This window comes from Drosophila hydei, unplaced genomic scaffold (assembly GCF_003285905.1).
Source record: "Drosophila hydei strain 15085-1641.00,03,60 unplaced genomic scaffold, DhydRS2 tig00000172-arrow-pilon, whole genome shotgun sequence".
NCBI classification, from domain to species: domain Eukaryota; kingdom Metazoa; phylum Arthropoda; class Insecta; order Diptera; family Drosophilidae; genus Drosophila; species Drosophila hydei.
In genome coordinates, this window is record NW_022045682.1 from 2,301,571 (window position 1) to 2,315,000 (window position 13,430).

General features: G+C 40.7%; 5 protein-coding genes across 5 annotated transcripts in view; 3 read left to right on the forward strand and 2 right to left on the reverse strand.

Moving 5' to 3' along the window:
• Positions 1-196: 196 nt before the first annotated feature.
• LOC111602157 (putative tRNA pseudouridine synthase Pus10) lies at positions 197-2,004 on the reverse strand. The gene is made up of 2 exons (XM_023319115.2): positions 1,751-2,004; positions 197-1,688 (listed from the first exon to the last, which is right to left on the reverse strand). The coding sequence occupies exons 1-2, from the start codon at positions 1,868-1,870 to the stop codon at positions 315-317; spliced, it is 1,494 nt and encodes a 497-aa protein (XP_023174883.2). The 5' UTR covers positions 1,871-2,004; the 3' UTR covers positions 197-314.
• An 85-nt stretch (positions 2,005-2,089) lies between these two features.
• On the forward strand, positions 2,090-2,771 carry LOC111602160 (NADH dehydrogenase [ubiquinone] iron-sulfur protein 5). Its single transcript, XM_023319118.2, has 3 exons — positions 2,090-2,167; positions 2,355-2,578; positions 2,644-2,771. The coding sequence occupies exons 2-3, from the start codon at positions 2,366-2,368 to the stop codon at positions 2,734-2,736; spliced, it is 306 nt and encodes a 101-aa protein (XP_023174886.1). The 5' UTR covers positions 2,090-2,167; positions 2,355-2,365; the 3' UTR covers positions 2,737-2,771.
• A 128-nt stretch (positions 2,772-2,899) lies between these two features.
• LOC111602158 (U5 small nuclear ribonucleoprotein 40 kDa protein) lies at positions 2,900-4,811 on the forward strand. The gene is made up of 3 exons (XM_023319116.2): positions 2,900-3,099; positions 3,408-3,537; positions 3,599-4,811. The coding sequence occupies exons 1-3, from the start codon at positions 2,992-2,994 to the stop codon at positions 4,402-4,404; spliced, it is 1,044 nt and encodes a 347-aa protein (XP_023174884.1). The 5' UTR covers positions 2,900-2,991; the 3' UTR covers positions 4,405-4,811.
• A 2-nt stretch (positions 4,812-4,813) lies between these two features.
• On the reverse strand, positions 4,814-5,772 carry LOC111602159 (protein transport protein SFT2). Its single transcript, XM_023319117.2, has 2 exons — positions 5,378-5,772; positions 4,814-5,317 (listed from the first exon to the last, which is right to left on the reverse strand). Exons 1-2 carry the CDS (start codon positions 5,561-5,563, stop codon positions 4,889-4,891), a joined length of 615 nt encoding a protein of 204 aa, XP_023174885.1. The 5' UTR covers positions 5,564-5,772; the 3' UTR covers positions 4,814-4,888.
• A 5,104-nt stretch (positions 5,773-10,876) lies between these two features.
• LOC115482949 (putative uncharacterized protein DDB_G0275317) overlaps positions 10,877-13,430 on the forward strand; it is a gene marked incomplete at its 3' end in the record, with an annotated part of 55,582 nt that continues 53,028 nt past the window's right edge. The window contains exon 1 of the mRNA XM_030223397.1: positions 10,877-11,499. Within this exon, the coding sequence (XP_030079257.1) occupies positions 11,294-11,499 (206 nt within the window). The remainder of the gene's footprint in view (positions 11,500-13,430) is intronic.

The following is a 13,430-nucleotide window of genomic DNA, read 5'->3' on the forward strand; positions in this document are numbered from 1 at the left end:
TACACCGTTTTATTAGCAACTTATATGCTTTCAATGTTGTAAAATGTTTTAGAAAATACAATACTTTATACTTATTTCACTTGCATTATTTATCTACTTTCTCTTCTTTGTCGTTGTCCCAATTATTTTTGACTAAATTTAAGCTTTAATAATAATAAATTAAAGCCTTTAATTTTAAGCTTTCAAATTTCCGCATTTAAAATTCAACAGCTGTGACGTCACAGTTCTTTGTGCATTATCACAAAGGTGCGCCACTTAGCCCATTGCCATCAGTGTTGGAAAATGTTCAAAAAGTATAAGAATTAAACCGCGTTTTATTCAACTTCAACTTCTGCATTATTAACATCCGCTGGCCAATCCAAATCGATGCCAACCACATCTAAAGCTAATATATCAATAGGTTTGCCTATGATGGATGATATGGAAGGTGTGGTTCGTCCAAATTCGCCATGAACCAGCTCCTTGATATAAGTGCCCGCCTGACTGACCACATCGATGATAAGCAAACGCCGATTCTCCCGGCTTACACACGTTTTAACGCTGTATATACTCCGAGGTCTTGTATGGAGTGGCCTGCGGTGCAAGACACGAATGGGTGTTTTTTGTTGTATGATAAAGCTTTCCGAGATTTGCAACCTCTTCAAAATGTCCAATGTAACGGGCTCGTTGAGCACGCAGAGAGCGCGATAATATTTTCGCTTTTGCTCCTCGCCCGTTTTGATGTGTGTCAGCTCCTCGCGCGGCACCACCTGCAGATTGTGTATGGATACCTTGCCAGACCGATCTACAGCCAGCTCCATTTGATGGGCTTCCTGGCGGCTTAAGCTGCTGCGGCGCGCATTCATAATTTCGAGCACAAAGGGTCGCCCTTTGCCCAGACAGCGCACGTCAACGTCCTCTCGGCCGCTGGACATGAAGGTAACCTTGTCCAGAGTATCACTGAAATGCGGCGCCACCTGTTGAACAATTATTTCCTCAATGCTCTCCTCCATAATTCGCTTGCCTTGCAAAACCCAAGGCGTATGCGAAAGCTCCCGACTTAGTTTCCGATAGCGTCCAGCTACACAGACAATGGGACCCATTAGATCAATGGATTGCAGTTGCAGTGGATCCTCAACAGCAGCCGGTGGTATGGCTAGATATTTCTCGAAGAGTTCTGCCTTAATGCGTGCTGGTTGGTATTGTTTCTCGAGTAAACCACGCGAGATTTCGATACGTTTCTTTCCAGGAAACGCCGCTCGATTCAGCTCGGTTAGTTTGGCTACCTCCTCCGTCTCTACGCTGTGCCGCACATCAATGTTGATCATTAGACCATTGGCATCATACTCCTTGCCCAGTTTCGAGCATACGATAGGATGCAGAATCAATTTGACGGCCTCCTTGATGGGCACATCCGGGGCACAATTATCATTGAAGGTGCTTTTGCCAAATTTTCGTTGAAGGGCGAGCCACATGGACAGCTGGCGTAACTGCAACGTCAGAGGTAGAGTTATAGCCAGAACAATACCCTCGCTGTCATAATTGGCAAAATCCGACTTCGAAATCGCTTCAATTAACTGACTTTGAAATTCGTCCGAAAAGAGACCCAAACAAGTGGAGCAAATGGCCAAACGCTGCTTTTTTGGCGGCTGTTCATCTGACTCATCTTCTGGCGTCTTTATATCAGTCTCTTCTACTTTAACATCCAGCTAGAATTAAGATCTTCTGTATTTTTTTAAGCCGCTTAATTTTCATGAATTTTTTTGCTCACGCGCTGAAATGTTTGCTGCATGTTGCGATATTCGTTACCGCGTGCTTTCAAATAACGCAGCTGGCATACACGGCAAACTCCACAGCTTGCCAAATAATCAATTAACTCCTGGTTTTTCATTTTTCTTTAATACTTAATTCAAATAAAATTAAATTAAATCAAATTTAACTTTAACTTTGCGATGTAAACAAAACGTGCTAAGAAAACATCGTTTGAGAACACTGCTAAAAGTACTAATCGATTATTTTGGCGGTTTCAGTGTGTCAGCAGATCAACACTTGTAAAAAATACTGCACTCAATTATCTTTCAGTGCAACCTAACGACAGCTGGTTTTTCAGTGTGACCAGCTTTGCGGCCACAATTTATCGGCTGTATATTGTCAAATATTTCCATTTTTCTTTTGATTGCAATTTAAGGTGTGTTTTATGTGTTTTACGTTCTTTATGCGACATACTAATAGTTAAAGGGCCGCTAAAGCTACTGCAAGTGATCTAACATGTTGTTACAAGCCAGCATAAAGCATTGTTATTGTTACGTCACAGAGTGACAAGAAAATACTTCTAACTAGACTGCGAATAATATAAATTTTAAATATATATTTAGGAGCTGCCGAAATGTCGCTGACGCCCTTCCTGCGTTTGCCACTCACCGATTTGACCGGTTGTCTGATCAATCATCAGACCTACGACAAATGCGGCCAATTCGAAATGAAAATGATGGACTGCCTGGAAGCCTACGGCGTGGAACGCGGCAAAAAGCAGTGCGCCGATCTAATTGGTGATTTCCAGGAGTGCGTGGGCATGCAGAAGCAGCTGCTTCGTTTCCATGTAAGCTTTATTTTTCAAATATTAGAAGTTGAATGATTATTGGTTATTTTTTATTTCTAATCCAGGCCATGCGTGAAGAGCGCTATAAGCAATGGCTGAAGGGTGAACGCAAGCGGGAGGAACTGTTTGCTGAACCGCCGCGCGTTGATGCATATTAAGGGAATTATAGCTACTGTAGCTGAAATATGTTTTATAGCTACTGTAGCTGAAATATGTTTTAAATAAAGAAAATTATTCTAATATGTAAAAAGAAAGAGTAAATAGTTTTGTTGTTTTGGTATTTTGCCAGTGTTGGCTAATGAATGTTTTTCAACACTGCCAACAGATAGATTCAAGCGAGTTGGCAGCTCGAGCGTTTGTTTTTGCGGCAGAAAAGTCGCTCGCTTACGTTTAATTAAATTTTCTTAAATAAAATGGCCACAAAGCGACCCAATAATAGTGTAGTGCTGGCGCAAGAGCCCAAACGCAGCAAAAATGACATTGTGGCATATACAAATCGAGACAAAGCGCTACTGGAATCGGTAAGCAGAATGAACATGATGATGATGAAGAAGAAGCGTGTTTGGTATGGAAGATTTTTAAAGTCTTGTGGAGAGTGTTCTTCTATGTTAGACAAGTGAAAAAAAAAGGCAAAGGTGGGATATAGAAAACACAGTAACGAAGCCTTAAAGCATATTAGTTGCGAATTGCTAGAGACTTTTTGAAACACTTGATATAAGCTGTACTATATATATTACTGATCTGCTGCTCGACCACAAAATCTTCCATATGTCACTCCAAGCTACAAACTTCTCTCTCAATAGTTCCTTCTAATCAAATCCCATTTCAGGGCGTGCGTCGCACTTCCAATCTGCAAGCGCCCATCATGCAGCTGGAGGGACATGAAGGCGAAATATTTACCACAGAATTTCATCCTGAAGGCGAAATGTTGCTCTCCTCTGGTTTCGATAGGCAGCTGTGTAAATTATCACTTCATATTTACAGTTATTTCTGTTTAGCTAAACTACATCCTACTTTTAGATATCTGGCAGGTATATGGCGAGTGTGAGAATATAATGGCCATGTCTGGGCATAGTGGAGCCGTCATGGAGGCGCACTTTACGCCGGATGGTTCGCATATATTCACCTGCTCCACAGACAAAACGCTCGCCATTTGGGACATTGTGACAGGCCAACGAGTGCGACGTCTGAAAGGCCATACGAACTTTGTGAATAGTGTGCAAGGTTCGAGGCGTGGTCAGCAGCTGTTGTGCTCTGGCAGCGACGATCGCACCATACGCATTTGGGATGCACGCAAAAAGCAGCCAGCGCATGTCCTCGAATCGCCCTTTCAATTGACAGCCGTTTGCTTTGGCGATACCAGCGAACAGGTTATTAGTGGTGGCATAGACAACGAGCTGAAGATCTGGGACATACGCAAACAGCAGGTGTTGCATCATCTGCGTGGCCATACGGATACAATTACAGCGGTTGCTCTCTCCCCTGAAGGAGATTTTGTCCTAACAAATGCGATGGATAATACACTGCGTGTTTGGGACGTGCGCGCCTATGCGCCTGGCGAGCGTTGCGTCAAGGTTTTCCAGGGCCATCAGCATAACTTTGAGAAGAATCTACTGCGCTGTGCCTGGGCGCCAGGTGGTGACAAAATTAGCGCTGGATCAGCGGATCGACATGTCTATGTTTGGGATGTGAACACGAGAAGAATACTGTACAAGTTGCCTGGACACAATGGCAGCGTGAATGATGTGGACTTTAGTCCGAAGGAGCCCCTAATATTGTCGGCCTCAAGCGATAAGACGTTGTATCTAGGCGAGATTGAGGATTAGCTTCTGTTGCTGGGAATTTGAGAATTAGCTGTTAGATTTTGTAACTAGGGGAGACTTAGGAGCAGTTGCTAAAGTTTAGATGAGAACGAATTTGGGCAAGACATAGAACTAGATTGAAACTAAATGTTTCATTCTGTATCTGAGCTGGACTAAGAACAGATTTAAGATTAGCAATTAGATGCTTTCCTAAGTCAGAGTTGACTGTCTATATGGCCTAGTTTAAAGACTAGCTACTAATGTGTATATCTAATCAAGCTCAAAGATCAGCTCTTCATCCTCATAACTAAGACTTGCTAATAGACCCTTTTTCTATATCTAAACTACAGTTCTTCCAGCTAATTCTTACATCTAAACAAGTTTCAATCTTAAGCCAGCGCCGCGTGTATCACAAATAAGTTTTATTTTTCTGCATTGTCATAACGATTAATAAATAATTTGTATTGTATAATTTGTAAAAATGTTTTTGCATAATTTTGGTACGATTTTAGACAGGCAGCGCGCTGGACGAGCTGGACACGCTGCTCTTGAAGAGCTGGCCAAAGAATTTGAGGCCTGTAGCACCACCAGGCACCATGCCCAGCAGCATGAAGAGCAGCGTTATGATCTGGCCGACGGCGAAGAGAACCGTAAAGGCCGTACTCTTAGCAACCAGAGCGAAATAAAGCGTTGAGATAAGGCACGCGCTGTAGGAGATGGATGTGACGAGACGTGGGCGCGAGAACATTTGCTTGAAGAATGCCTGAAAGCCGATGAGAAAGCAAAAGCTCAATATGAAGAAAAGGCTACCCAACGTGAAGAGCAGCGCGAATTTCGGCTTAAGCATTAAAACTGGAATATAGAGCGTGGACAGAGTCATGCAGAGGCAGCCCATGCCCAGACAGGCGACGAAGCCGACAATGCGCTGTAGTCGGGACTGTAAATCGAAATTGGCATTTATATTGTACAGTCAGTTAATTGATCATTGCGCATTTACCAGCTTTGGGCAACAGGAGTCCTGTGTGTCCTTCAGCCAACTATTTGCCTCGGGCTGTTCGCTTGTGCGCGAGAAGATTTGCGCCAAGCCGGGCACTTTGATCTGTGGCAGCTTGACATTGAAGTTTTTCTTTTGGTCGCTCTGCAGCAGTAAATACTCATCGAGATCCTGCTTTAAGTTGCTCATTGAATCGAATGCCACCGCATAAATATTTTTAATAATCGTAATTGTTTTTTGTTTACTGCCAACCCGACAAGCAACTGCCTCTAAATTAATATGGCAGCGCTGACCAGTGCTGGAAAGCACAAACTCAAATGGCGGTTGATGTTCCAATTTTTAACATTACACAGTTTACAATTGTTTGTTGTTATTGTGTTTAACTGTCAACGCTATAAGCAAATGCCTCTAAATCAAGATTTCAGTTATATTTAAGTATTATTTGTATACGTGTTCAACACATTCTTTAAGCAATTAGTAACTTCATCAATTTAAAAAACATGTTCAACTTATTCTACGTCTGACGTCACAAATGCAATAAGCCACAGTGGTACAGCACTAGAGTTGCTCTGCCAACGTAGCTTAATTGAAAAATACACTATTTCTTCCCCTCTCATATCGTTGGCGTTGCCATACTTTTGTCGATGCCAGCCCTCATAATTCAAATCTGGCAACCCGGCAATTCTTTCAGTTTCAGTTGAATTTTTGTCGTGGTCGGTTCGTTGTCGCTGCGCGCGCGGCAAATATGTAATTAAACTGAAATAAATTACAAGCAAAATTGATAATATTCAAAACGCCGAACACACGCAGAAATTAAAAAGTATATTGAAATAATTCGCATGATAATATTTATTAAAGCAAATTACACCCTCCGCTGCCCCGCCCCCATCTCAAATACAAAACGTCGCGATTCCATGCAAACGGCTCTGGCTCTTCTATTTATGCAAATTGTATAAATGCATGTATGAGAGTGTGTGCGGTGTCGGAGCGTACGCGCGCTTGTGTGTGTGAGTGTGTGTGCGCGATTGTGTGTGCGTGTGCATAAGTTGATGCATGTGTGTGCGTGTAGGCGATTGTGTTTATGTGGGAAAACGCATTAATTACACAAATACAAATGCAAATGCAAATACAAATACAACAAATGTAAATACAAATAAAAATACAATCAAACACAAACAAAAACAATACGTAAAAGCAGCACTAGCCGCCGACAAAAGCCAAAAAAGTATTTTCAAACGCAATCTAAATACAAAAGATAAATACAAAAATAATTCTAATAGAAAAAAGAAGAAAAAGTTGAGCAGCAAATTTTTTATTGTTTTTTGCGCAAATTTCAGAAAAATAAATTACAAAAAAAATGCATTTGTGTTGGGTTTTTTGTTGTTGAATCGAATTCGACAAATTGCCCAAATTCCAAGTGAAAATCGCCGATAAATGAAAATTCATGAGAATTAATGAAAATCTTTTGACTCCCGGCTCGCAGCGAACTGTAATACGGGATCGTTTGGAGGTCTTTGAAATTTGAAAAAAAAGAAAGAAAATGCAAAAATTTCAAATACAGTCCAAAACGATTGGAAAATAAGCGACGATCGCCAACTGGAAATGGTGTAAGTACGTTAAACTGGAAAGCCTTCCAGCTAGCAAACCTAAGCAAAGCTAGTTGTATTTTAAATACCAAAATAATACTAATACATTTTCTTCTTTGCAGCTCTCAATGCAATTGGTAAGGAAACAAATCAGCAACTGGAATGAAAAATTAAAAAAAAAATTCGAAAAAGTGTTTATAAAATAATACGAAATATATTAAATTGGCAACGCCAAAAGGAAAGTGCTGAAAGTGTTTAAAGAAAAAATTTGATATGTGTTAAAGTGTATTAAAAAGAGTTCAAACGAAATTTAAAGTTGGCAACATAAAGCTTATGCTAATTTTTCTAATTAACCAAAGAGCACAACTAAAATTATACAAATGGCATATATGTAAAATACATATATCGTACATAATACAACTGTATATAAGTGTGTGTATGTGTGTTTGTGTGTGTGCATACGCCCAGGACTCGATTCGTTGATTTCTGTAGAGCCGATCTACAAAGCTGCGCAGCACAAAGAAAAATGGCACAACGATTGGGACAGAGGCAGAGGCAGCTCCAGTTTTGGGGCCTGGGGGCGCTGCGGTCGCTGTCGCTGCCAACGTCGTCGTCGTCGTCGTTGTAGTAGTAGCAACAGCAATTAACTCGAAAGCAAAGAATTTCATCAGAAATTCAAAGCACATAAGGCGAACGGATGACGTGCAACGGGCTGAAAAATAACGAGGCAGCGGCGGCGACGCCAGCAGCGGCTACAACAGCGACAGCAACAGCGACGTTTAAATTGTTGTAGCAAAAATCCAGGCTGACAGCTCCCCCTCAACGAGTTGGCAGCAGCAACAACAACAAACTAAAAGTAATATGGCGCTGCTTCAGCATATGTATTAGTGTATGTTTGTGTGTATATATTTGAGCCCCAACAGCGAACAACGCAAATGAAGTAGAGAGAGCGAGTGCGCATATATGCGCTATGTGAGTGGAAAAGAGATGGCGCTATGGTATGGAGAGAAATTGTCGTGTCGCGTTTTGCTGCAGCGTCGTTGTCGCTCGACGTCGTTTGTCGCTCGTTCAAAAATCGATTCAGCTGCACGAAACGAGAACGCGCGCGTGCAAGCGAGAGATCCGACTATTGACTATAGGTGTGAGCGAGCTGCCGAATGCAGTAAAACAACAACGAAAAACTTATTTAACCCGTTTCGTGTGCGTGCGCGTGCGCCTGTATGGATGTGTGTATGTGTATGAGCTGCTAGAAACTACGTTGTACGACAAAAACTACAAAAGTTTCTGTATTGTTGGCGTTGGAAGCGTCGCGGCATGTGGTGGCATCCGCAGCCGCCCCGCATCGTTCTTCCCCTCCTCTGAGACAACATTGCAAATGCGGTCGTCGCACGACTATACAACTGTATATGTGTTTGTGTGTATATGTGAATGTGTGTTTCTGTGTGTGTGGTCACGTAGTAGCGCTACAAAAATGACTGCATAGTTCGCTGACTACAAAGACGAAGAAGAACAAGCAGAAAACTGGTTTGGTCGCTTCTTCTTCTGCCTCGGGCAGAGCAGCGACAGCGGCAGCAGCAACGGCAGCGACAGCAGCTGCTGGCATATTAATGAAATTCGAATTCTAGCCAGAGCCAAAGCCGCCTCTTTTAATGGGATTTTGCAAAATGTTTTCTATAAATGGTCACAGCTTTTAGCCATAAATGTCGTAGTTGCTGTAATATTTAAGCCAAATAAGTTTTTCAAATGGCCACAAAACAAAATGGCTGCCAGACAAAAGACGAAGAAACGAACAAACGCAAGAAGTGGACGGAAAAAGAGATAAACGAGGCGACAGAGACGCACAAATTGAACAGAATTTGTATTTAGTTGTTGTTTTCGGGTTTCTTTTCGGTTTTTTTTTTTTTTTTTTGATTATAAATGTATTTTCGAAATTCTTTGGTATAGATTTTTGCACACGTCGACAAAGGCGGAAAAAGCTCAAGCCCAAAGCAAACAGCAGCAGCAGAATTAGCAACAACAAATATAATAAAGCGATTTTGAACCGCACCCCACCAGGCATACAAAGCGACTGATGCGCAGCAGCGCTGATGCTTTAGTACAGCCAGGCAGCACCAAAAACTTTCACGATCGATTCGACGTCGACGTCGGTAGAGGCAGCCACAGCAATGGCCGCCGCCATAAGCTCTCCAACTGGGGCCTCTCTCTGTATGCGTATGCGTGCGAATGTATCAGAAATAGCGCTTTTGTGTGTGCACAAGCGAGATGGAGTATTCGACGCCCGCTAGCGTCTGCGCGTTTTGTACAGGCAGCAGCAGCACACATGCAACCAAACACACAATGTAGGTTTAGCAAACACACATACATACATTTGAACATAAAGTATTTTTATGGACTTCATTTTGCGTGTAGTTGTGATTTCCTGCTGCGCCCCAAACGTACAAAGGGCCCCAAAAACGTAGCAAATGGCAACAACAACAATAGCAGCTACAAAACTACATTTTATGCATGGCCATATCACAACGTCGTCATCGTCAGTAGTCGGGGTACGAAATGGCTGAAAAAAAACGTGAAATAACAACGCGCGTTCCCAAAGCACCCCTCATACACAAACACATACATACAAGCTGTATGTACACATGACTACATAACCATTTAAAAATACACAGCAGCAGCAGCAGCGACGGACAACAACAACAATGACGAACGGCAAAAACAAACTCAGAAGATACTCGTTTTTCCATGCCATGCCCAGGCAGAGGCAGCAGCAGCACAAAAAGTACCAGCTATAAATTCTTTATGTACATAAAAGTATATAACACACACTCACACACATGCACACTTACTAAACACGTTTGTATGTATGCGTGTGTGCGCACTGAAGCAGCAACAACGGGCCATTAAAACCTGTCGCTCTATCTCTCTCGCACTACAGGCACCCCACTTTGCGCTGTGTGTGTATGTCAGCATGTGTGTGAGTAGTAGCTATAACAACCACGTCAGACAGCGGTGGCAGCGACGGCAGCGCAGCAGTTCAGTGCAAACGTCAATTATAAGCAAACACACACCAATGGCAACGTTGCCAAACTTCACACACACATACGCTACACAGCGTTTACACGACAGAGAAAGGGAGAGCGCGTCTCGCATTAGTCAGATAGTGTGAGCGAGAGCTGCTGCCGTAGCAGCGGCGACGTTGCCAAACTTCATCATCAACAAAAGGCAGCATGAATGTTGTTCTTGTATTTCCATGTTGCCTGCTTTTTGGAATTTTAACATGCGCCCCGCTTGGCTTGGCTCGAGCTGGATTTCTTTTTTTTCGTTTTCCTTATTTATTTTGTTGTTGTTGTTTTTGGCCGGTTTGTGGATTGATGGCGTTGTGGTTCTTGGACCCGGTCCGGCTGCCTGCTTTACTGTAACGTTGACTGGATTATAATAACTCGCTGTCGACGTCGACGTTGACGTCGCTGCTAGCATTTTCCACCTTATACTGTGGCTGTCGTTGTTGTACAGAAAGGAAATGCGCGCTGCAGAACAGTACCCCAGACCCTATTATATAGATGTATATATGTACATATATATATCTGTGTAGAGACTACACGCGATAGTCTTTATATGCAGCCCCTGTCCAGCGCCTTGCCTTGCCTTTTAAATTGAGCGCAAAGATCTTGCGTATCTCATAGATACAATGTGTATATACAGATATATATATATATGTTCTTGTTGACCGCCCCTATTGAAATTTCAATAAATTTAAATTGCTCTCTAGTTGAATTAAATTAAAACATTTCTGTGTATTTTTAGTGCTAAATTAACATAAATTGGCAAAAGCTTTTGTCGTTGCGGCCACATGAAAACAAAAATTACAATAAAAAGTGCTTAAATTAAAATTAAAAAAGTGCAAAAAGTGTTTTAAAAATTATTTAAATATATATAGTTAATATTCAATAATATCATGAATGCTAAAGCTAAAATCTTCCCCCACTCAATCTATTTACAGCCCATGCTTAAAAAGCCGTTAATCGAATCTAACGATCGATTAATCGATCTGTTGTGTGTGCGAAAAAGAAAAAAATAGCAAGAAAATGCAAGAAATCTAATTGAGAAATCCAGAATCCAGTGAGAAAGTAAAAAGTTAAAAGTATCTCGAAAATGTGCGAGTGAACGAGTTAAAGAAATCTTAAAATCAAAGTCAAGCAAAAGCAAAAGCTATAGAGTTAATGCTCTCTCACAAATCGGGATATTTGTTCAATGGGAGGAGCGCGCCCATTTAAAATTATGCGCCTCCACAACGGCATACGGGAAATGCTAAATAGATCGTGATCGTAAACGAAACATGGTACGCGACAGCAGCCGTAACATTTGTTTTGGAAAATTAGCCGAAACTACGCAGCAACAACAACAACAAATCGCCGTGGATAGTAGCAGCAGCAACAGCAACAGCAGCAACACCAATAACAGCAGCAACAACAATAATAATAATAATAACAACAACAACAATAATAATAACAATAACCAGAAACTACGCGATACATTAAAAAGGTAAGCAGCGATCTATGGTGAAAATATCTAAAAAAAGTTTAAGATAAGTAGAAAACTTTAAGAGAACAAGCTAGAAGAGGCTTGACTTAATATTATGAGAAAAATTAACTAATAAGAAAATCCCAGGTACACAGGTAGAAAGCAACAAGAAACATTTAAAAATAATTTTAAAATGTTATGTTAAAAGTAGAAAAAGTTGGGATTAATTTTTAAAAAATTTAAATCAATTTATATAGCTACAAAATAAACGTTGAAAATTTGTAAATATTGTAAGAAAATACTTCCAGTTATGGCCATATGATATAAAAATGCAGCAAAAGATACTTTAACATAGTTCAGATACTTTGAAAATACACCTCGAGTTTGTATCTATTTGAAGAACTTTTCAGATATTGCAGATATTTTCTTAAGATATACTTCTATATGACAGTTAGATAGATGGTTAGAAGTTGTAGATACTGAGTTGTAGATACTTGTGGATACTTTCAAATGCTGTCGGAATATATGGTATATTATTTTTTAATGTATTACAGAAACCCTTAGAAGATATATTCAGATACTTTCATATAGTGTCGATATTATAGAAAGATACATACTTTTATACATCTCAGATAATGCCACAAGATACTTTTACTATATAATAGATACTGCCACAAGATACTTTCATCTATATCACATACTCTAATAAAATATATTCAGCTATGCGCGGCTGCAACCCACAAGATACTTTCAGATATTGCCAGATACTTTCATGAATACATTCATATAATGTAGATATTATTAAAAGATACACTCCTTCAACTATTCCAGATACTTTTATTGTAAAAAGATACTTTTAGATATTTTACATACTGCCTTAAGATACATTCAAATATACGAGTTTGCAGCCAATGCTTTCAGATACTTTCAATTATCCCAGCTACTATCACTAGATACATTTCCCACACTTACCAAGAATAACTAAGATACTTTGGAATTTTCCTGCTTGTGTAAATCTGTCTCGCAGTTAGCTGGAAGTTTTCATACGTGGAATAAGCAAGAGATGCGTGTCTAAAATGCAACTCAGCCTGCAGCTGCGTAGGCCCTAAATCTAACTAACGGTTGACACAAAGCCAAAAACAAAAAAGAGAAAAATAAATAAGAAAAAATAAATATAAATGAAATGCAAAGTATCTCGAGTGGCTGCGCGTGGGTCTGCTCGAGACTCGAGATTTGAACCTCGAGCTACTTGCAGCGCCCACTGGCCGCAGTGAGTTGTCGTTGTCGTTGTTGGGCTTATCCGTCAGGGGGATCTGTGACACGTTGACTGCCTGCCTGGCTGCCCAGAAGTATCTCAAGATGCAGCTTAGCTGCATTTGTATCTGGCGCGTAAGTGGCCATGCCTAAAAAAAACGCGTAACTTTTTACCTTGACTTGTCGTCGCATCTTGCGCTGCTGCTACCTGCGCGCCTCTCTCTGTGTTGGCCAACTGTGTGGCGACGTGTACAGTAAAAATCGACACGAGACGGACATGTGGCCACTGTCGTCGTCTATTTTGCGTTATTACGTAATTTCGTACACAATTTTTTTTTTGGGCAACACTAGAATCGTGTGTGTGTGTGCGTGTGTGCCTCTTAGACGCCTCTGTCTGCCTTTCATTTGTGTTCGTGTTTGTTCTCTTGGCCAAAACAAGTTTTGTGGCCATTTGTTGTTGTTGTTGCTGTTTCTCTATATAGACATGTATATATTTATTTATTTATTTATCTTGAATACCCTGCATACACTGAAGAACACGAAAGAAGGTGTATATCACTTATCTAAATAATATAAATATAAATAAATTTGTAAATTTCATATGGATTTGATCTCATTAGTTGATTAATACTGATAGTTTAGGAACTATAGAAGATATAGCTATCGTATTTAATATATATTTTTTCTTTTAATGCAGT

Bases quoted from the DNA above. Each gene is read 5' to 3' on its own strand.
- LOC111602157 (XM_023319115.2), bottom strand. From the start codon at position 1,870: ATGAAAAACCAGGAGTTAATTGATTATTTGGCAAGCTGTGGAGTTTGC. The intron at 1,689-1,750 runs GTGAGCAAAAAA...TCTTAATTCTAG, and splicing joins TGCAGCAAACATTTCAGCGC to CTGGATGTTAAAGTAGAAGA.
- LOC111602160 (XM_023319118.2), top strand. From the start codon at position 2,366: ATGTCGCTGACGCCCTTCCTGCGTTTGCCACTCACCGATTTGACCGGT. The intron at 2,579-2,643 runs GTAAGCTTTATT...TTTCTAATCCAG, and splicing joins AGCAGCTGCTTCGTTTCCAT to GCCATGCGTGAAGAGCGCTA.
- LOC111602158 (XM_023319116.2), top strand. From the start codon at position 2,992: ATGGCCACAAAGCGACCCAATAATAGTGTAGTGCTGGCGCAAGAGCCC. The intron at 3,100-3,407 runs GTAAGCAGAATG...ATCCCATTTCAG, and splicing joins ACAAAGCGCTACTGGAATCG to GGCGTGCGTCGCACTTCCAA. The intron at 3,538-3,598 runs GTAAATTATCAC...TCCTACTTTTAG, and splicing joins TGGTTTCGATAGGCAGCTGT to ATATCTGGCAGGTATATGGC.
- LOC111602159 (XM_023319117.2), bottom strand. From the start codon at position 5,563: ATGAGCAACTTAAAGCAGGATCTCGATGAGTATTTACTGCTGCAGAGC. The intron at 5,318-5,377 runs GTAAATGCGCAA...TTCGATTTACAG, and splicing joins ACTCCTGTTGCCCAAAGCTG to TCCCGACTACAGCGCATTGT.